Here is a 21,983-nt window from a genome sequence, read left to right on the forward strand (position 1 = left end):
ATTTTTTTCAGCATACCTGGTAGCAGGCAAACTATCAGATGCCTCTTGACAACCGTTGATCATCAGGCTATCAGTCCTTATAGGACCAGAATTTGCTAGCAGGCCAGCCTAGCTTGGGACAAGGGTGTTGTTGCTATGACTGAGACCTCTACTACATTTCAGGAAATCATGAAGGAGCACAGAAGCCTAAAAAGTTGGCCTTACAAAGATACACATTAAATAAAATGGCATCAGCCCTAAACAGAAGGAGGAGTGAGCCGGGATGCAAGGGAGAAATGAGGCACCTGACTAGGACAGGGTTTCAGCAGGGAGTGAGATGCTGCCTACTCCTTGGGACAATCCCTTCCCTAAAATCTCTGCCATTTCCCAACTTCCCAGGCACGTCAAATGTACAAGCTTAGCTCTTCCATCACATCATACTCTACACAAACAGCCTTTGTGTACCCTAGGAGGAACCTCTGCCCGGGAGAAGCTGAAATCGCCCATGGCAGTTGTTGAAATCATTCCCTGCACTTAGAGCCATGGCAGACACGCACAGGGCCTCCATTCTACGTTGCAAAGAGGTTTGAGAGATTTGAAGCTGAGGAAGCCACATGTGTATATTGTATTTCACATTGCAGAAGGAGGATGCCTTGAGGACAGCATGCATGTTAATCTTCTATGCATATCAATGAAATAATTTTAAGTAATCCAGGACGCAATATCTAGCTAGTTTATAAAATTTTCCATTTCATTGGCCTGTAGAAAAGCAAGTGTTAAATAATCTAAAAAGCTGTCAGACATTGTATTTTGAAAACCTCTGCATCGCAATATTTAAATATATCATTACGTGCTTTTTAAAAGCTTGATTGGAAAAATTACATCATTTTGGATTTTCTCAACATTTGGTGCGTCAGCTCTCAGTGTCTAAGAGCCCTATAAATAGATGTTTGGACCACCTCAACACAATTCATGTATGCAGTTTTTTCCATAATCCACTTAACTATTATTCAAATAAAGTGCAACTGGATCTTTTCTTGGGAACAAGGGTTATGCAATGTTCAGTACAGGAGGTTCAAGAAAAACAGTATAAAGCCAAACATGAACTGCAAACACTTGCAGAGCAGCAGAGTTTGTTTATATTTACATGCTGTGTTTCCATTTCTTTTTCACCTAACAGCCACTAGCTCCTTTTGCCTCTTTTGATCTACCAGACTCTTTCTCTCTCATGTCTTAGTACACCAAGCAGTTAAACATCAATTGCCAACTGATTAATAATCAAAATATAATTGCAGGATGATCAAAACTTTAATATAACTAGATCCCTCTGCTGCTAGGAACTACTGTTTTGAATTAAAATTATAAACCCCTATAGTACTGATGAGATTTTGCCAAAAATCCACTGAATTCTGGAGCTTGTTAGAAAACCAAAATATTTACAGTTTCAGGTCAGAGATAGCTAAATACTATGAGCATAGCTTTCTACACACAGAAAAGTTTTTCCTCTCATATTTCTAAAAGGCAACAGCTATTAATATGCTCCCTTAACCTCCTTAAGAGCCTTCCAGTTACATGCAAGTAGAATACAAATATAAAAATATGCAATTCAGCAATGAGAACTCTGAATGAAACCTTTGAAAATATACTGTATAACACTAATACACACACACATATACACCAATATGTATCTAAACCATATTTGAGGATGAATTTCATTATCTGTGTCTGTCTTTTCCTTACATACTGAATATATTAATTATTCACCTACTGCGAACCACTTGGGTAAACAGCTCTATGAAAGATCTGAGTATATAATTTCATACAATATATATTAGCTTAGAAGAAAGCTCCAGGATAAAATGCATTTAGATGGATTCTTCATAAAAATGAAGTTAGGGCTTCTGGTCAGTTCAGCACTCAAAAGCTGTTTGTAAGGATCCCAATTTCATCTCATGCTTAAGGTTAATTTAGAACCTCAGTAGCCTATCCCACCTCTCTGGGAACTCCCAGCTATAGAGACCCTTAAGCTGTAAGCAAGTCTCAAAAAGGGCTATTTTTAGCAGAACGCGGTGTAGGTTATGAAGTTAAGTGTTACGGGGATGAAGACATCAAAGGAAGCAAAAAAATTTGGAGAACATGAGGGAGGTGGAAAATATCAGATACTGCCAAATATCTACTGACAATTATAATGGGATATAATGCCAAAGTGTTCGCAGCACGGGGGAGACATTTTAGGAACTGTCCTTCCTTTTCATTAACTCAAGCCCTCTGGAATTAGGCACCATGAAATGCACAGGTAGAGGGGAGGGGCCTTAAAGGCAGAGAACTGTGTTAAGGCTCAGTACAAGTCAACTGGGGGACTGCCAGTGGTCACAGGGGTTTGAGGCAGGTGATGGCTCTTCTCAGAGATGTCATCTCCAGTGGGGAGATACCGCAAGGAAAATAAGTCCAGAAGAAAAACCATCCACTTAAAACAGTAAATAAGTAGCAATGAAGGCTCTAACAGTAAAATAACCACTTGCTTTCCATCTGCCTTTCCACTGAATCACGACTCAGAAAACACTCTTTAGCCCACCCCAATTCTTAGCTTTCACCACAGGACTGTCTGCCACCAGCACCAGCAATCATGAGTAAGTGCTTAATCCAAGTACTGCCAGCCATTAGCATTTTAATGAGAAAGTTCCTAAAAGCAGGAATCCACTTTAGTATCACCATTTCCATTCTTTTTCCATTCTGTTTTCACCAGACTGGTGAGACATTTCACTTTAAGTGTGACTCAGAATGCCAAGTTCAGAAAAAACAGCTTCATAGTTACACACCTCTTTCTTGCAACAAAATGCCAACTCTCCATGGCTCTGCTTTCAAATTTTAAGTGCTGAAACACAGTAAAAATGCCTTGCCTCAATCATCATGATATATTCGTTTTCAGTTTTTAGCCAACAACTAAAACATACATTTTCCTCTCTGCAAGGATAACCTAAAGAGCCCAAAGGAAATAATCTAAAAATCCAACTCGCGATGTAAAAGAAAACTTTGTGTAGAGATACATCCAGTCTATAATACCAAAAGGGAGGATTCAGCCTGAATTTATGTCAAAACAAGAAAAATTCCAAAGGGTATATATTTGAAAATAGGAGATATATGGCCCATATAAATATGCAAATGTAGAATCTACTAATACAATCTCTTAGCATAAAATGTAACGCTCATAAATTATTGCAAGTTTAACTCTTACATTTGCAATGTACAGAAATTAAGAGCAACATATTAATTAAAAATTAATTACGTTCTAGATATTCTTTCATTTAACACAAGTATGGCAATGTTATGTAAGAAATCCCTACTGTTCTTTAGAAGACATAAAAAGACATTAAGCAAGAATAATTTATGGAACACAAGTCCAAATACCTTGTACAGACAGGGCATGTTCAGAATATAAGCATATCCAAGGTGTCAAACTTCTCTCCAACTAGACTCAATATATACCCACCTGCCCAGTGCTCCTCGTTATAATGAAAAAAAGAACTGCACATCTGCTCTGCTAAATAAGATTAGTCAGTTTGACTGGATTAATCTATCCATACAGACAATATCATTAGTTAGAAATGCACGGCTGGGGTTAGAGGTAAGCCCACAAGTGATTTCTGCTTGTTACTTAACTCTCATTTCTAGAAACGGGAAATTATGTCTACCTTGTGACTGTCTCACATTCTGATTTCCGCTGTTACACTCTAAAGTCATACTCACATCTAAATGTTTGCTTTATAAAATATGAAGAAATGTAGGTTGCACCTGGACTTCTTCCACTGACTTATGGACTTATAAATAAAGCCTGCAAGTCCTATAAAAACATAAATTCACTTGACACACGTGAGTTCAATAGCTGATTCCTTTTGGGACCTGTGATAATTTCGGCATCTGTTTGAAGCACTAGCAGCACCAAGTCTAGAGCTCTCCGCCATGCCTCTGTCTTCGCTGTAACATTATCATAAACCTTTAAACCCTCTCCATGGTCAGTGAAGGGACCAGAACCACCCCTGAGCAGATCACCTCTTCTAAACTCTTTCAATATATATGCTGAGGGAGAGCCACAGTCAGCTGCTTTTTTGAGGTGATGATCAACTGAGGTACACGCTTCCAACTCCGATGCAGCTTTTGCGGTGTTACACATAACCACCGAAAGATACTGCTTCCAGCCACTTGCTAATGCTTGGAGCACAACTGATTTATGCTCTGTCACAGATGCTGCCAGCCAAGGATTGTGAAACTCTTTTGCAGCGTTTTTATTTGCTGGCTGTAAAGGTTGTTTTGCAAGCATCTGAATGTGACTAAGGCACAAGAGCTCCACTGCACCACCACCAAGAAAAACCTTCTCGTCATTTAAAGCATGACGGAGTCGATACACCAGAGTCCAGAACTGGTCTTCAATGAGCTGCATCTTTGAAGCTACAGTAGTGGTAAGCACGGCCGTGAGCAGGGGAATTCCTCGCACTTTTATCCTGACTGGCACAAGCTCACCCAGATCCATTGCACGCCCATCACAGGCCTTCCACAACTCCACGTGGGCCCCGCTCCCCACACAAGAAGCATTCAGCTGGGTGAGGTATGTCACTGGCTGGGCGCTGGTGACCTCCCCAAAGGCACACAACACATCCTGAGTCACAGAACCAATTACCAATATACTGTTTGCGATGCATTTTTCCATTAAGTTTTCACACACGTTTCCTTTGACCAAAACCAAGTTTACTTCAAAGCTTATCAGAATATCTAACATACTGCTTAACCATAAGTCTCCTGCTCTGCCTTCCCATAGGCTAGGATGCTCCAATATGGTCCTTACGTTACGTGGTCTATTAAAACCTACGTGACGATATTGTTCAGTTAGGTCACCATCCATTAGCAGAATCCGAAGGGGTTTGTCTTCAAAGTATTTGAGAACTGTGACTTGTTCTGGTGATACTAACGTGACAAAGCCTGGGGAGACACAAGAATAGCTTTCAGGCAGGCCCAGTAAACAGCATGTCACAATTTCTGCAATATTAATCTGGGAAGAGCCACTGCATTCTGCTCTCTCTTGTTGATATGCAACAATGCTTTGTAGCAGTTTCACGCTAGTCTGATTTCCATGGCTCAGAGCCATTGCCAGGTGTCCTAAACCATAACATTCACATGGATCTGCTGATGGTCCTGAAAGGTATCCCTGAAAATTACCTTGCTGACTTGAAAAATGGCTTTTTCCTAGAGTGCTGAAGTATCTGCTATGGGTTAACTTTTGTTTGTTACAGCTGGATGCAATAACACCACTTCCAGAAATCACAGATATACTTTTGTCACCCGCTGGTTTGACAAGAGAAGCTATTGAACCAAAGCCGGCCAAAGGTGAAACCAGGTCTTTGTTAAAATTACAATCGTCTTCTTGATGGGAACAAGAATTTATCGGAATTACTTCTGGCGCAGAAACCTCCTTCTGAAAATGCAGGAAAATCTGAGGATTTGGAAGACTGTCACATCGCATTGGGCAAGTTTTGCTTTTAAAAGCGTTTGGCCTAACACTGCTAGAACACAGCTCTTTATTTACATCATGTATTGATATTTGAAGACACTGGACTCTCTCACAGCAAGAGTTCAACCCCTCAGACATCACAGATACTATTGCTGAAACAGGAACATTCTGCTGGAGGCACTCCAGTACGGCATTGCTCCATGCACCAATAAGAAACAACAGGGTACTCATCCCAGTCTTAAACTCCTTGTTTTGTGCCTGAATGGTTTCATTAAGAAGCTGTCCAGAAGCACTAGTTAAATCCAAACTTTCAATCAGTCTAACAGCAGAACAAATCAATGTGCTCTGGTTGGTGCTTTCATCCACAATGAATTTACATGATTTCATTGGCCCCAATAATGTTCTTCCAGCTAACGCTAAGGATGAGAGTTGTTGAAGTCCAATATGTCTTCTTGCATTCAAATCCCTGAAAGCCATGGGCAGCAGGCAGTATCTGTGAACAGAACACAAACTTATTGCCCCATCCTCACAGCACTCCAGAGCATATATCACCAAAAAATTAAATTAACAGTCTAACACTGAACACAGCTCTCCCGTGAGACTCTCTGTATAAAACAGTTCTTCATGCTGTGCACTTATGAGCCATTGATGCAAATAGTTGCTGAAATGGTGCATTGCTAAAATACCATGGAATTTTTTCTTGCTGGCAGATAGTAAAGTGCTGTTAATTCCAGTGGTTTCTTAAACATGAACCAGTACAGATTGTACAAAACTACCATTTCTCTCCTGACCTGCTATCTGGAGTTTCAGTTATTTGCCTTACTCAGGGCAAAAGTTCATTAGAGCAGAATGGACAATTATGTGCAAAACAGAAGTGCTACAGATCCATCTTGGTACCAATAGTTATGCCACTGACTTTAACCTTCAATTCTGGAAAAACATAATCGAACTTATTTTATGCAAATTCTATTTATTCTATTTAGCACGCATCAATGCTTCATTAGATGTGCATGAAAAGGAATGCCACTTCTTCATACCTCACAAAGCAAACTACCAAGACTTTAAAGTTGTGATCTACTACTCAGTTTTAACATGCCAAAAATAAATCTTCTTTCCTTTGAAATCCCTTCCACACTACAGTCCTGTGGCAGACCACATGGATTAAACTAAAGCTTCCTTTTTTTTTTTCTTTTTTGAATGAAAAAGTATACACACCAAGAATTAAGAAGCCTTAGCCATATACCTTTTATGCTCAGATTCAAATCATGTATTTCATCTCCCTAAAGGTCCCTTTGCGTAGCTATTCCAAATCCAAAGAATTCTTTTTCCGTCCCACTCAGTGAAAGTCCATCTGAATATTATCTCAAATGAAGACAAAGTGTGAATTTAAAAAGCAGAGTAGGCAGTCAGAAATAACCTTTATATGCTGACAGACCTGAAGTTCTAGTCTAACCCAAACTGACCACAGAATTTCCTTTCAATTACTAGATACATCTTGAAGTATCAAAAGAATCATTAACCAAGAAGTTATTTTAGTCTATAGTTATCCGTAATCAACAATTTAAGAAAAGGACTTTTAGATAAGCAGGTACTTTTGACTTAAAACAGCACTGGGAATGCATATCTGAAAACCTCCATCCAACCTGCTTAAGAGTTTTTCTGGAAATTTTTCTTGGCAATGTCTTGCGATAATGGTCTAGTCATGCTATGTATCCATATCAGTACTTCCAGTAATAATAATAATTTAAAAAAATGCTCTTTTTTCTTAACTGGAATCCTTGGCTTAATACCACAGGTAGCTCGTTTTGAAACAAACAGAAGATTTGAAGTGATTAAATAATAATCATTGGATCATGGAATCCAATATGAAACATGTTTCCCCCACTCCCCCAAAAACTCATCGTTCCATCTGATTTCTCTTAAGGAGTTACTAAGACAATTGTTTTTCGGGGGTTTTTGGTTGGTTTTTGGGGGTATTTTTTTGTTTGTTTTTTTTTTTTCCCCTCCAACATCACTGTTTCTGAATTCAAGCAGTTCTCAACTAGCAATGGCCACTTCTCAACCTGCTGTTGTTTTGATAGAAAGAACAAATAACCAATTTGTGCTTCTCTTCATAAAATTTAGGAAAGAACTAAATTAGCTATGAAAGGCCAAGTAATGCTCTCTCACTACCTACGTCCTTGGCACGTAGCTCTGGGCAGAAGGCCATGCTGCTGTTTGGATGGAAGACAACTATGGAAAGACTGGTGGGAAAGGGGTTTCCATTTTCCAGTACAGTGAACTTCTTACTCCCCAGTCAGGCCCAAACGAGGGCTCAGCTCAGCAATATCAGCCATTGTCTTATCAGAATGGCGTTTTTATTTCAACGAATGTGAAACCAAGACTGGTTATGAGACAGATTAATTAGAGTTAGTGCAACACCTTCTGTCAAGTCAATGCACTTACCAAACCTCAACGCAGCCAACTACAAGTTGCGTAGCTAAAATCTTCTCTGACATTTAAGTTGAAAAACATGCTCCTTACTTTCAGCTTAAACTCATACTTTAAAACTGTAGCTTCATTTTGGACACCAGCCTGTACTCCTGGAGATCCATAAACCTGAACCAAATGGACCCAGGGCTTGGCTGCAAAACCAGATGAAGGCAGGGCATGCACTTAGAGGAAAGAGTTTTTATTTCATTGCTTGCACAACCTCTGGCATGTGTGATTTATGATTTTGTGATATTCTCCCCTCCCCTTTTGTTTTATGCATGTTATTTTGGCAAGAACATCACACTATCCTACGCTGTACGAACCAATATACAGCAGACCCAAAGTTCAACTTTTCATCTCCCCATCCCCTGACCTCTTACCTCTTTTCCCATTCAGTCTGAGGTGGAAAAGGTAAAGGGTCGAGTGGAATTACATTTCGGAGTCAAACACAAGTTAGGTCAGCAAAGCAAAGGAGGCATCCTGGAGAACGAATGAACAAACTGGTAGTGAAGGACAGCCATACATGAGACACCAAGTACCGATGGCTTCTGCTGAGCTAACTTGCATGCTGACCTACTGCTGCCTGCCTCATTACCCATCTCTCCAAGCAAAATAAAACTTGACCTTAGGTTCAGTTTATGTTTACACAAACAGGTTTTAGGGGTCTCAAGTGAAGAACTTTAGGATACAAGAGGTATACTAAACACTTATTACTCACTTTGTCTTACGGCTCCTCAACCATGAAGGCTAAACTAATACAACAAAATTTTAGATCAGTTTTCCAAATCAATGTAGTTCTGTGAAATGTTGTAAAAAAAAAAAGTCTCGCATGCATTCTCTTGCACCAGCACTGGTGCATAATGAATGAGAAACGGGTAGAAAATGCTGTGCTTGCAACTAAACCACGAAGTGTTCAGGTGACTGGCATGACCTACCTCATCTACCTAAGAGCCAGCACTACTACTACTAATGTAGGAAGAGAGTGAGCTTCCTAGATCAGTGCAGCTGAACCCAAATGCCCATGGTGAACCAGCCCCACGTCACTCACAGCCTGGAAGTGGAAAGCAGCCAGCACGCAAGCAGGGAGGCGGAAGGCACCCCGGTAGGAGCCAAGGTTGCTCAGGGGGTGCCCAGAGCTGCCGTACTGAGGCCTCGTACCGGCCCGGCCGCTTCCTCCCAGCTAGAGGGCTGGCCCAGGCCCCTCGTCGGCCCCAGAGCAGGCAGGTACTGGTTTCTCACCGATTCAGTGGTGTTTCCCTCCGCTCCCCGCGGCTGGGCTGGCCTGAGGCAAGGTGGGCTGAGGCAGTCATAGCAACCAGCAGCCCCGCCGCGCGCCGCCAACCGCCGCCCCGCGCGCCGCACCCCGTTGCCAGGACACCGCCGCCGCTTGTTTGTAGACCCAGCGGGCGGGCCGGCGCCCGCGCTCTCGCTGACATCACGAGCCCGCCGGGTGCCATTGGCCCGGGCTAGGGAGGAGGGCGGGCTCTCCGGTACGTCCGGCTCGCTCATTGGACAGTACGTATTCGTTGCGTGTCGGGGGTGGGTGCACTCGCCTCCGCGAGGCGGGCCGGGCCGTTAGGAGCGGCGGGGCCGAGCGGGCCGTCCCGACCTGGAGCGGCGTCCCTGCGGCCACGGCCAGATGGTGAGCGTCCTTCCCCTCGCCGCGGGCTCCCCTTCCCCTCGCCGCCTCCCGCGGAACGGCTGGCGCAAGCTCCCGCCTAAGCCCCTCTGCGCCTTCCTGCCTGTGCCCGCGGCGCGGGCCGGGGCCCGGCTTTCCCAGGGCGCCGTGAGCCCTCTGCCGATCCTCGGCCGCGGGCGGGCGGGCGGGTGGGCAGGCAGCCGTTGGGCTCGAAGGGCTGTGGGGAGCTGGCGTGAGGACCGCGCGGGCTGCCAAGGCCGTCTCTGCTGCTTGGTCTGCTCACACAACGCGGAAGTCAACACCCCGGGAAAAAGGGAAAGGAGAGCCCCCCCCCCCCCCCCTTGACACTATGAAAAACCCCCGATAAAACACCAAGAATCGCAAAATACATCACCTGCTTTCAGGGTGTAGAGTAAGCTGGAGGAAATATGCCTGGTTAATAGCACAGCTTACTGACCTCCTCCGCTTCATTCGGTCCCCCGTAGCATGTGGCATATTTGAATGGCGTTGGCCAGGCGAGAAGATGAAACACAAAATGGATTTGTGCAACTCAGTTTTTAAATAAATGGAACAGGAAGCAATGCACACGCTACTCTTCAGGATCTTCAACATTTTCACTAGATTTGTAGGTGTTTACGCAGGATGCAAGAAAAGAGGTTCAGGTAGTGTGTCAGTAATTTTTTTCTTCGTAGTCAGGAAAAGGTCTCCTGTGGGTTTCTCCGAGAGTAGTAAAAATCTGATGCCTGTGTTAATAGCAGGGAACAGTTAGAGGTGTGCCAGACAAACTGGTTTGCAGTCCAACCTGGGAGGGACAAATCATTTTAAAAAATGAAATTTCATTTCCAAATACAACAAAATGGAATCTTCTGTGTTTGGTATTTAACAGAGAGATCCCAGCCAAAAAATGGTAACAATTCAGCAGAGGTAAGAGATTGCTCAGCAGTAGCTAGAAAACAAGTTCCTTTCTTGGTATTTTATTTACTTTTATAAAGCCCATCCAGTTAAAGTTGGGGATGGGAGGGACTGCCCTTCCTTCCATCAATCTGTGCAGATTCGAGACTGAAGGACTAAAATCTGTCTGCTGCTGGTTTAGAAGAAAACCTACACTCAAGGAAAACATCTTTCCTGCTCAACGGGGGGGAAACACTCTGTACTGCACTAGCTTATGCCAGAAGCAGGAAAGGTCTCAGAAGTGTCCTGGATAATAATGCACCAGCTCAGCACAAGCAGTTGCTCAGCCCTAGTTGCCCTTACGGGACAGATTTTGTGTTGATCTCACTGCTACCACAACATGTTGTTACCTAGCACCACAGCTAGTTGGTGGACAGGCAGGCTAGAGCTACGCGGCTCCTTTTAAACTTTGCTCCAACAGCGCAGATGCTCTCAGACATCCCGTTTCAGTGCTGACTTTGAGAAGTGGCTGAATTTGAGTCCCGTTTACAGTCAAGGCCCTATACAAGCAGTCTTTTTAGCTGTGAGGATGATTTACTCATGTTTTCCAGGTGAAACCACTCCTGACACATCAAAGCAATCGGCAGGAGGTGCAGAGGGTCTTAGTCACCTCAGTGGAGTGTTCATTTTCAGACTGCCTGCCTGTTTTTCTGGCATTACTCCTTTAATTGATGATCTTTCTGTTTAAAACAGAAAACATGAAGCCCAAATGCGTATTCCCCAGTAACAAAGTCTTCAGCTTGTTTTCTTTCTAGAATAACCTGAGAAAGTCAGCATAGAGACCCAGTGTCTACCACTTGCAGCAAGGAATGTCTCTCACTTCTGCTACAGTTTTACTATTGTTATTTATAATTCAGTTGCGTTTTGAATTTTCCGTGGAGGGGGCTATTTCTTATCTTTTCTCTCCTTCACTTTCTGAAGGCATCCAACTATAGAAAACCTGGCTTAAGTACAGCTCAGCGGAAGAAAAGTGGCTTGAAACCTGAACTTACAGAAGAGCAAAAGCAGGAGATCAGAGAAGCTTTTGATTTGTTTGATACTGATGGATCTGGAAGCATCGACATAAAAGAACTGAAGGTTTTCAAACTTTTTATTCTTGGATGGAAGTATCTTTGCTCTCAAAATTGTAGCTGCTTTTTCTGTTTGTCCAGCCCTAACTATTTTAAAATAGTTTTGGAGTACAAAAGAGAGTAATGGCTTGCTGTCATCACTGAATTTGGGGTGTACTACACGGGTAACCTGAGAAAGCTCTGTATGTAATACTTCAGAGCAGACAGGCTTCTCTAATACATGGATAGTAGGTCAGGTAGCTTTGAGTATCTGCGCATTAGAGGAACTAAACAGTTCCTCTGTTTAGGTACACACAGTACACATTTCAGGTTTCATGACTGGCTAAGATCATTGTTTCTGGGACGTAGACTTTTGTTGTTCTGGGATGAATGTCAGATCAAATTTTTTCTTCATCTCAGAACTAAACACACAGATTTTGCACACACTCAGGAAAGATACAACCGTATTTTCATATACATAATCCAAAAATTAACTTGTTTTTAATTTAAAAAAGAATAAAACAGAGATCTGAGTTGCATTTCAGTAGCAATTCAGGTAGTGTGTGTGTGCACGTGCACATGCGTACACACAGTAATACAAGGGGGAAGATTATTCTCAGTTCTTTCCCTATGTTTTTATGTGTCTGATCTTTTTTAAGCATGAACCTTTTATCTTAATTACCTCTTTGACCTTGATTTCTCACATACACACACTCTGTCTCAATTTCTGCGTATGTAACCTAGAAGCATGAGTTACCTAAGCCTGTGTCTTATCTCAGGATTTATTTGGAAGTACTTATGCTTGGTTAAGGAGAGTGTGTTCTCTGAATGCAGATGATACATGTTAAAATATAGTTCTTAGAATGGACTGAAATGTTTTAGCATCAACCATTTAATGCTATGTTTTTCTTTTTCAAAATTAATTCAAAATAATGGATATTTTACAATAGAAAGTGTTCCCCTCTGAAAGACAAAATGAAACATTTTCAGTTGTCCCATTGAAAGGCGGGGGGAGCAATGAAACTGGTCAGAAAACACACTTCAGTTAAATGTTAAGTTTCTGGTGAGTTGGCACTTTCCAGTAGAAAAGTGTTTAGCGAGAAAATTTCTGCCTAATATTAACTACTGATTTCCACTAGAGCATATAGGAAGAACGAATGTTCACAGTTCAAATCTTCCTCTAGTTACGTGTTCTTGAAACTTCAGTCTCTGAATTACATATGCTGTAATCATCTGGCACACCAGGGCTGTGAAATTACTAATAAACACCCAAGTAGCAAAATCATTGTTCTAGGCTGGTTTTAAACAATGTTAATATTAAGCATTTGTCAACAATCTACACAACTGTTTTTACAGTAATACTTTGCTTGTACTCCGTAAGGCTCAGAAGGTTTGCTTTGCTTTTCCTCAACTAGCACAGCAGTCAGTCTTTGCTTTGCTGAGGCTGAGACACTTACGGAGTGTTGTCAGCTCCCACCCCCTCCCGCTCCCCCCTCTCCACCACCTAGCCAGAAGTGCCAAGAGCTATGCATATGGATTTCTTCTATCTCTGTGTACTGGATTGTGTAAGTTAACTGCACGTAATTCTGCACCCATCAAAATTAATGGGCATTCTGCCCTCAATTTCAAATGGAGTGACATCACATCCCTGGTCTCCAACCTCCCTTGAAGTCCCATTTTGATAACCCAGTCCCTTTAGGAACTACGTAGATTGCAACCTTTACCTAATTCAGACACAAAAAGTTTCTCTTAGTTTCAGAAATATATCTATGTTCCACATGGATCTAAAGAGAAAGTATGTCTGAGTCTTAAGAATATCAAACCTGCACTATTACTGTTTGGAAGGATGAAACAAACTGGTAAGAGATATCAAGATGGTTTCATTGCAGTGAGTTGTTATTACAGTTTTGGACGAGGAAATTAAGCAAGCTTTAGGGCAGCTGCTGACACACTAATTCTGGTGGCCTCCTAACAGAATTGCTTTTTGTGCACAGGTTGCAATGCGTGCTTTAGGCTTTGAGCCAAAGAAGGAAGAAATTAAGAAAATGATAGCAGATATTGACAAAGAAGGAAGCGGCACCATTGACTTTGAAGACTTTTTGGCTATGATGACGCAAAAAATGGTAGGAATTCTTAACAGAAATTCTTGCGACAGCATTAAAAAATACTGAAAAGGAGTATCTCAGTGGCAGGTGTTTTCTAATTAATGTATGTTTTACTTTTGGTTTAGAGTGAAAAGGATTCAAAAGAAGAAATCTTGAAAGCTTTCAGATTATTTGATGATGATGGGACAGGAAAAATTTCATTCAAAAACTTGAAAAGGGTTGCCAAGGAGCTGGGAGAAAATTTAACAGATGAAGAACTTCAGGTAAATTCTGATTTGCCAGAGCTTTTCTAACAGGCACAGACCAATCCTGTAGCTCCTAAGGATTGGGTGGAAATTTATTCCTATACAAAAAGGGCTGAGAGGTCAGAAATATGAAGAGCAATCAAATACATAGTTACGTTTTCACATGAAGTGCTTCTGATTTTTTGTTGTTTGAATGAATGGAAGATCTTGTGTTTAGAGTCCAGTGCCTGATCAAATGTACAATATGTTTTATAGGAAATGATTGATGAAGCTGATCGAGATGGAGACGGAGAAGTAAGTGAGCAAGAATTCTTGAGAATCATGAAGAAAACTAGCTTATATTAATATTTGTTGCCTTGCTATACAGCTGCTCCAAAAGATAACCTGGAAAAGACTTAAAAACTGGGCTTGTGCCTCCTGCATATTTTCTGCCATATAAAGAAAGTCTGAAAGGACAGATTTTTGGTTCATTCTTCTTTTTCACCCAAGTTAATTGGGGAAGGGGGGCTTCAGTACCCAGAACTGTTAAAATGAGATATTGCAGAAGTGAAAAGGAAGGATGAACTGAACCTGCAAGGTAGGGTCCCTTCCCCTCCCCCTTGACAATTTCACTGATTGCCATTTTGGATAAAGAACGCTGTGTTTCAACTATTTAACTGAAAGACATTTCACTTGAGATGTGAAGATTCCCACTGCTGCTCGGAAAGGCCACTTTTGACTTTCCTAAGGTTACAGAATGAAGGTACAAGCACAGTCTGTTTGTTGCTTTTAAGGCTTTTAGGTTATCTTTTGGTAGTTGTCTCCTCTTGTTTATTTCCGTGAAAGACTCTAAAACCAGTTGCATAGCTGTCTTTATTTCTGGATGAAACACTGTTTTCCCATGGCAAGTTGTTTTTGGACCTAACGAGAAGCAAATGTAGACAACCAGATTTGCTTCTTCATTTGGAGCTGTGTGCCATCAGTAGATGTTCCTCTGTTTATCTGATCATCTGAAACCTACTTTACTTGAACGTAACCTGCTTGGATTATCAAAGTTTATTGTATAACCAGTCAACATCTTGTGCCATTGTTCTTACTCCCAAGACATTACAGAGCTGCTGTTATGCCAGGATTTTAGGTACCTAAAAAGTTCAGTTTGATGGCGCACTAGGGTACATTCTGTCTTTGGCTATTTACAGTCAAGCTGCAGGGAGGACTCGCATCTGAAGTGAAAAAATAGCTCACCTTGGACATCTGTGGAACATTGAATATATTTAGATCCATGCAATCCAAATTAACTTCAGACATGGCAGGTTTTGGGTTTTTTTAGGAGTACCTTCATTTTCTTGAATCTTTCTTGCATATACTGTCAATCTAGGACTTGCTGGAGAGCCACATTTCCTTGTGTGTTACGGTGACAGAGCAGTGACACACAATATGACATCCGATTATGTGGTTCTGCAGGAGGGTTTATCCTTGGGTCCTGATTAGACAATCAGCTTCAAAACTGCAGGGAAATGGTATAATCCTAAATCACGTCTCTCTCTAGTAAGGCGCCTGAAGGAGAGTTTGTTACTGCTCACAGTGAAGTGGCAAGCAGGTAGCAAAATGTAAGAAGGGTTCAGTGGGAAGAGGAGGGAAAGAACAGCATTTCACCAGTATCTGTTAAGATCCCTCTTTTCTTCAGACGGCTTCTGTTGCTTGATAGCACTAATGAGGTTTGTAGAAGAAAGGAAGAGCCAGCTCCTGGATTAGCTCCTCGTTCCAGCTGCTTCAGCTCTCATGAGCTGTAAGGGCCCAGCAGGGGGAGAATGAGTTTCAGGAGCAGAAAGGAGAAGTGTTCATTTAGCTATCTTCTTCTCAGCATGCAGATGCGGACCTGGCACATGCTGCCCCAGTCCTCCCAGTTTTGTACTCTGAACAACGCTAAACAGACCCTCTCCTAACCTGTACAGAAGTAGGCTTAAACCTGTGGGAGAGCAGGGATTGTGTAGGACCCTTGAAAACTCAGAGAGACCTGTGCAGTCCCCTATTAACATATTCAGTGGCAGTAGATGTAACCTATAGTACTGTAAGTGTTTTAAAATGTCTATTAAGTTTGTATAAGTGTGAAATAAAACTGTTTTGCAAGTTAAGGACTTTGTGTGCTTTATAACTTGGTGTGCTTACTATGAAAACTAAATTTTCAAAAATAATCTTGAAGTATTAAATGGTTCACCAAGTACATTTTCACTTTCATTATCTTTTCTAAGAGAGAAGTTCTTAGGTGCAGTAGTCTATCACATAATTCCTCTCCCTCTTCCACTATGCTGATTAAAAGTTTCTAGTACTAACCACTTATATTCAGAAAGGGAAATTTGAAGTTCTAGTTGATTATGGGGAATCCCAAAGCCTATAAGAGTGACTGTACTTTTTTTTAGTGCTGCCACAGGAAGAGATTGATGACTGTTGTTTACCTATGATGCATGTCACTTCTCTCTTCCTGTTCTAATCCCATTACCTGACTTCTGAAGGCAGGAAAAAGACACACAATCATACCTACCATATATACTACAATGATGAAACATTATTTCTGGCTTGCCCATTAATCTCTTAAGTCTGGAATGTCGAGCAGTGGCTGAATTGGCACAAAACTTGCAAGTGTTAACGTAATAGAACAAGTGTCTCATGCTGCTTTAGTTTGCATGATAGTGAGGGATATCTTGTCCCCTTTTCAGCCCCGTGCAACGAGTATGACGACTAACACGGCAATATCGACAGCAGCCCGCCTCAGTGCTGTGGTTCCCCGTGAATTATTTTCAGTGCCCTTATGAACTCTCTCCGTCCCTTCTAGAATTTTATCTTTTACATTTCTATACATGGGGGAGGAAAAGGAGCCTGACTGAAGCCAATGGCAGAACTCAGAGTTAGGTTTGTGTGAGGAACAGGTGCTGAACTGCCCGTTTCGGAATTTCATCCTTTTACTGTGCTGGAGAAAGTGACTCGGATGAATGAACTGGGAAGGTCCCCAGCAGACATTTTTCCTGGGCTCTGTTCTAGTGCCTACTCAAGTAGCTTACCCTAAATGGAGGAGTTTCACTAGAGGAGACAGATCACTTGCACCCCTCTCCTCCTCCTCCCATTCACTCTGTTCTCAAAAATAAGAGCTGAGGCACTTCCAGGAGACTTGGATTCAACTTCTTTGCACTAAAGCACCGAAAAGGTGACAAAGCAGTGATTTGGGTTGCCTTGCATGAAAAGACCCATCCCTCAAGGCACCCGAATCCAAGTGGTCATCGGTGTGTGTGCGTACCGACTGGCACCTGGTGCAGAGGGGAAGGCTTCAGTCCCAACCCTGCTCAGTGTTCCCTACAGACTGACCTGGGCAGCTCTGGGGGCAGGGGGAGGCAGATGGCTGTGAACCTCATCCTTTGCATCCCTTTTCCCCTTCATGCCGACAGGGAGGCTGGGTTCTTACCTGGCATTTGCAAATTCCCCTCGGATGGCTGCACTTCAGACGCTGCAATATGTGCATCCAGCTGAGACCCTTCCTTCTGCGACATCAGCGAAGCCCGGTTTTCAGTTTGAGTGTTCGTGCTAGTCAGATACTGTACAAAAAGGAAAGTGGAACTGCAATTTGTATTTGGCAAGCACCTAAATATCAAAGCATTGATAAGGGTGATAGCTGCTTGGGAGATTATATTGCAGATGATTTCCAATGAAAAATGTTTTTAAATGCAAATGTACTGGGCTTTTAATAAAATACAAAATACTTCAAGAGAAAAAAAATTACTTACAAGTTATATTCCAAAATATCCCAATTGCATGGCAATTTTAAACTAACCTCTGCTGTTACCTCCCCTGTGCAACTTTAAGTTCCTTATCATCTCTCAGCCCCACAGTACAGTCCCACAATCCTGCCAGTCCCACAGTAAAGCAAATCTTCAGTTGGCTTTAGGAAAACAAAACAAAACAAAACAAAACCAAACAAAACAAAACCAAACCAAACCAAAACAAAAAGTGTGCAAAGATGCTTTAAGTAATCTGAGCTGGCACCTTGAGACACTGGACTGTTGTGCTTTCTCACCACATCACAGTGAAAAGTGGATAAAGGCAGCAATCTTGAAGGCCATTCACTTCTTTGCACACAGTTATACCTGTGCCAAATGTGTGCAAAACAGCAGGCTGGCCAGGCACAGGCGATTGCAAAAGATTGGAGGAGTCTTGCATTGCTTGAGGTGCTCATGCAGGTAACTGGTAACCAGTGCTACATTCTCACGTCTCTAGGTGTGAGTTTGTTTTCAGAGCAATAACACAGGGTCAACTTCTAACGCTGCAGAAAAATAATGGCTTCTTTTCAGGTAAGCCTAGTCTTGGTATTTAAAAGAGGATGGGGGGAAGCAACAGAAGAAACCGTTTGTGTACTTTCACATGGCAAGAGTCATACTAACAGAGCCCAAATATTTCAATAAACTGATGAGGCATTTAATATTAAAATATTTAAATCAGTCATTTTACAGTTTTGAAGAACAACTCTCATGTCCTGCAAACTGCCTGGTGAAGTCACACCACATATTTGAATTATTAAGTATTAATTCCCTGGAAACCTCCTCACTGAGATCATAGAAACCAAATATTCCCACACTGCATCTGCTCTTAAACATCCCTGGATAGCATAAGCGGATTTTGAGAAAGACTTGGGCAGTAGAAAGTGCTCTGGGCCAGAATTCACCATTGCCACATTCGACACATGGAAATGCTGGCAGAACACATTTTTCTGACATGGGTTAAATCTTTCTGTGACACCAACAAAAACTCTGCAGTACCATACTACTTAAATCTATTCCATGCGCTGGCTGGTACTTTTGGCAATCTTTGCAAGCGTATTGGCACAATGTATTGCCTTTAGGTGGTGCATTTTTTGCAGACATCCATTCTCCCAAAATATCAACGTTAAAGCCAAATCAGGACCATTGAGACGGCATCCAGGTATCGTTGCCAGTGGCCCTCCTGCTCACTCAGAACTTACTCTCCCTCCTCCATTTGTTTGAAAATTATTTTTGTTTCCTTACACAGATAAAAACGAATGAAGATGAGAAAAATACCGCTCCTGAGATGCTTCAAAACACAAGCTTTGCTTCAAAACGTAGTTACATATGCTAACAGAAACTAGCCGCAGCTGTCTGACACATTTTACAAAAATCAGGCAGGCAGAGCAAACAATCAGATAGTTAGGGATGTTCTTCAGACATTCTTCAACACTAGTGACGGGGCAGGAACAACCCGCATGCCTCCTGGCGCAGGGGAGCAAAAAAACTGCTCGGTCCACAGGCTGGGATGATCCTTGAGACTTGAGGAAAGAATCCCCATGAGGATAACTCTGCAAAGTTAGCTTCCGTTTTGTCATATATATCAATATAAATAGTGTAGCTGTGAGCGGACAGTCGCACCAAACAACAATACTGTATGCCAAAGCCCAGGGTGATTAGGCACACACACCTCTGAATCGCTCCAGCGAACAGAAAAGGCCAGGACTGCCCCTTCACTACAGCCCGAAGTTTCTGTGAAAGTCTCCGCTGAGCAGGCATAAAATTCTGCTTTCAGTGGGCATTACACACTCTGCTTAACTACAGGATGCACTCCTAAATTTTTACACCAAGGAAAGGTGTAAAAGCCTTTTCTCTCTCTCTTACAAGGGAATAAAGAACTGATAGGTCTGAGAGTGTGACAGTCTCACTAGAGGGCATCCAGTTACTAACGTGTAAGATGAGTGATGCTTATTTCCCTCCTCTGTGGCTTTTAATGACGATCGAAAGTAGGCTAACAAACACCATCCAGCTGGGGCTTGAATATGCGGTTGAATACAGAATTATTTTTTCTGAAAAAAGAACACAAGGCTTCTCACACAACTCAAGTGCAAAATGCTGTAATTATTAGTTGATTGTTCAAAGCTAAACCCCCAAACCACACTTTCTGAAACTCCCACTCTATCAATAATTACAGACACGCTCTCAGGGGAGCGGAGAACTGAACTTGCCTTTCGCACGGTCCCCCCGAGTGCTCTGACCACTACTCTATAGAGTTATCTTCTCTCTTTGGGAATATTGCTATCAAGTGGAACCACTTCAAGCAGAGAGACAGAGCCAGACCTGCTGCAGGATGCTTGTGGCCGTCCCTTGGGATGTGGGAAAGCTGGAATCATGGCCTTGCTTCAAGTCAAGAGGAACAAGGATTTGAGAATTAGAGTCTTGTCCCCAAGGTGAGTGTGTTGACATTTAGGAGACTGTCTGCACCGGGATGTGTCTTATTCCAATGGCCTTGTGGGGTGGAGCGTGACCAAGAAATACGTTTTCAGGCAACTGCCTGGCCAGAGGTCAAAAGCAGGATAGATGGACACCTGCCTTCACTTAAAGGCAGCTCAGAATGTCAAGAGTTTGACAGCTCATATCTACTGCTGGAAAAATACAGGGGGCCTGTGAGGAAGAGATGTGGAGTTAGGGTGAAGCAAGACAGAGGACCTGCAAAGTTTGATGCTTCAAACCTGATTTATATGTGCTCAATCCCTTAAGCAGTACAGAGAGAAAGAGGGTCTTAGAGCGATGATCCATATCTCTCTGCTGAGTCAGGAGCCCAGCAGAGCTGGCTCACAGCAAACCTGCTCCCATGCAGTGCAGCAAAACATGCATGAGCAGTTCAAACTTCACCCCAAATGGTACCGACATGGCGCCTACATTTAAGAGCCTCAGCCCTTGACGATTTCAGGGGCCCACTGGAGTGCAGTTGGGGACCTAAAACCATAGCTCTCGACCTCTTTGGAGTTCTGACTGCCACTAATTACTAAATTTGAAATTGTTCAAGTCATTTTTTTGCTCGTCTGAACTAGATTTGACACAGCAAATAAGAACAAAGCAAAGTTGTCAAACCTGAGCTGCAAATGTGCAAAATTCTGGGCACAGCCATAACAGTTTCACATGCATTTATTATTCCCCCCATGCTGGATGCATGTGCACGCACATGCATACTGTATACGCACATGCAGATCTTGCAGTCTTATCATTATTAGAGTTTCACATACTTCTGACGTGCAGAAAGTACAAATGAGAGCATACGTTTAGAAGCTTCACTTGGAAAGAAGGTGGATTCGTTGTAACATTTCAGTCCCAAAGAGGATAGGATCTGTGTACTGTAGAGTTATCATGAAGCAGAAGTCTAGCCCTTATTTCCCTGGAGTGAAAATCCCACTGGGCCAGCAAGGGCTGTGGGAACTGGCATGGGAACTCCCTGTACCAGATTCGGGGTCTGCAACAAACTGGTGCAGTCCAGGTGAGCTGGCCCTTGTTCTCAAGGCCACTTTATCTCCTTTGAAAGCTTCTGACCGGTTCTAGTAGTGATGTAAGTTTCACTATAAAAAGCATTAAATAAATGCAACATTAAATAAAGCAAAAAAATAGGTTTCCATAGGAAACAAATGCAACAGCTAACCTAGCCCATTTCCAGCATTATTTTAAAGCACTCTCTGCCCAAAAACATAGTTTAGCGCAAACAAAACCAGCAAAATGGACACATCCATGCTATTGTATGAAGTTCTTTCCTAGTATGGTTCCTTCTTCACCTGCCTCTGCTCAATACTCCCAACAGAGAGAAAACAGATACATGCTTTCCTGTAAATTCTTTCAGACCTCCAAATGTGAAGTACCATGAAAGATCTAAACATCAAGGAAAAACTGACTGCAAACATTGCAGATCTGATTTATAAACACTAGAAGGTATTTCAGTACAAAAAAGCGACATTTATACAGACTTCTAAAAACGTGGTATCAGATCATCTCAATTTCAGTTTTTAGAAGTCTGTGTTCCCCATGCTAAAACAAGAGCTAAGCTGGCGGGTCCAGATGTTTCCTCTTTAGATAGCTTATGCCATGATCGGCCAAAGAACAAATCCACACCAGCTGAGTTTCCACACCTTTTGAATGTTTTGTTTAAATCAGTCCATACAATGTAGTCAATTATGCGAGGTCGAAGATGATTGCTGCAGAATAGCTCCTTTTGGAAAGGGAGGTATATAAATTTAACAAAGTCTTC

At 42.3% G+C, this 21,983-nt stretch overlaps 2 protein-coding genes across 4 annotated transcripts; one reads left to right on the forward strand and one right to left on the reverse strand.

The window, feature by feature from the left end:
* Positions 1–2,477: 2,477 nt before the first annotated feature.
* Positions 2,478–9,221, reverse strand: BBS12 (Bardet-Biedl syndrome 12). 3 transcript variants are annotated; one of them, XM_050896077.1, is made up of 3 exons: positions 8,335–8,386; positions 5,191–5,975; positions 2,478–4,953 (listed from the first exon to the last, which is right to left on the reverse strand). In XM_050896077.1, the coding sequence occupies exons 2-3, from the start codon at positions 5,957–5,959 to the stop codon at positions 3,821–3,823; spliced, it is 1,902 nt and encodes a 633-aa protein (XP_050752034.1). In that variant the 5' UTR covers positions 5,960–5,975; positions 8,335–8,386; the 3' UTR covers positions 2,478–3,820. The 3 variants fall into 3 exon arrangements, with proteins under 3 accessions (XP_050752034.1, XP_050752033.1, XP_050752031.1); XM_050896076.1 differs by lacking the exon at positions 8,335–8,386 and adding an exon at positions 9,194–9,221 and having other exon boundaries at positions 2,478–5,975; XM_050896074.1 differs by having other exon boundaries at positions 2,478–5,975.
* Positions 9,222–9,543: 322 nt separating this feature from the next.
* LOC127015509 (uncharacterized) lies at positions 9,544–16,057 on the forward strand. Its single transcript, XM_050895496.1, has 5 exons — positions 9,544–9,596; positions 11,466–11,621; positions 13,588–13,716; positions 13,824–13,961; positions 14,199–16,057. Exons 1-5 carry the CDS (start codon positions 9,594–9,596, stop codon positions 14,286–14,288), a joined length of 516 nt encoding a protein of 171 aa, XP_050751453.1. The 5' UTR covers positions 9,544–9,593; the 3' UTR covers positions 14,289–16,057.
* Positions 16,058–21,983: the final 5,926 nt, after the last annotated feature.

This window comes from Gymnogyps californianus, chromosome 4 (genome assembly GCF_018139145.2).
Source record: "Gymnogyps californianus isolate 813 chromosome 4, ASM1813914v2, whole genome shotgun sequence".
Taxonomy (NCBI): Eukaryota; Metazoa; Chordata; class Aves; order Accipitriformes; family Cathartidae; genus Gymnogyps; species Gymnogyps californianus.

What these genes read in the sequence shown, in the direction of transcription:
- BBS12 (XM_050896076.1), bottom strand. Translation starts at nt 5,959, where the DNA reads ATGGCTTTCAGGGATTTGAATGCAAGAAGACATATTGGACTTCAACAA.
- LOC127015509 (XM_050895496.1), top strand. An exon ending in CTATGATGACGCAAAAAATG is followed by an intron (nt 13,717 to 13,823) that starts GTAGGAATTCTT and finishes CTTTTGGTTTAG; the next exon opens with AGTGAAAAGGATTCAAAAGA. An exon ending in TAACAGATGAAGAACTTCAG is followed by an intron (nt 13,962 to 14,198) that starts GTAAATTCTGAT and finishes TATGTTTTATAG; the next exon opens with GAAATGATTGATGAAGCTGA.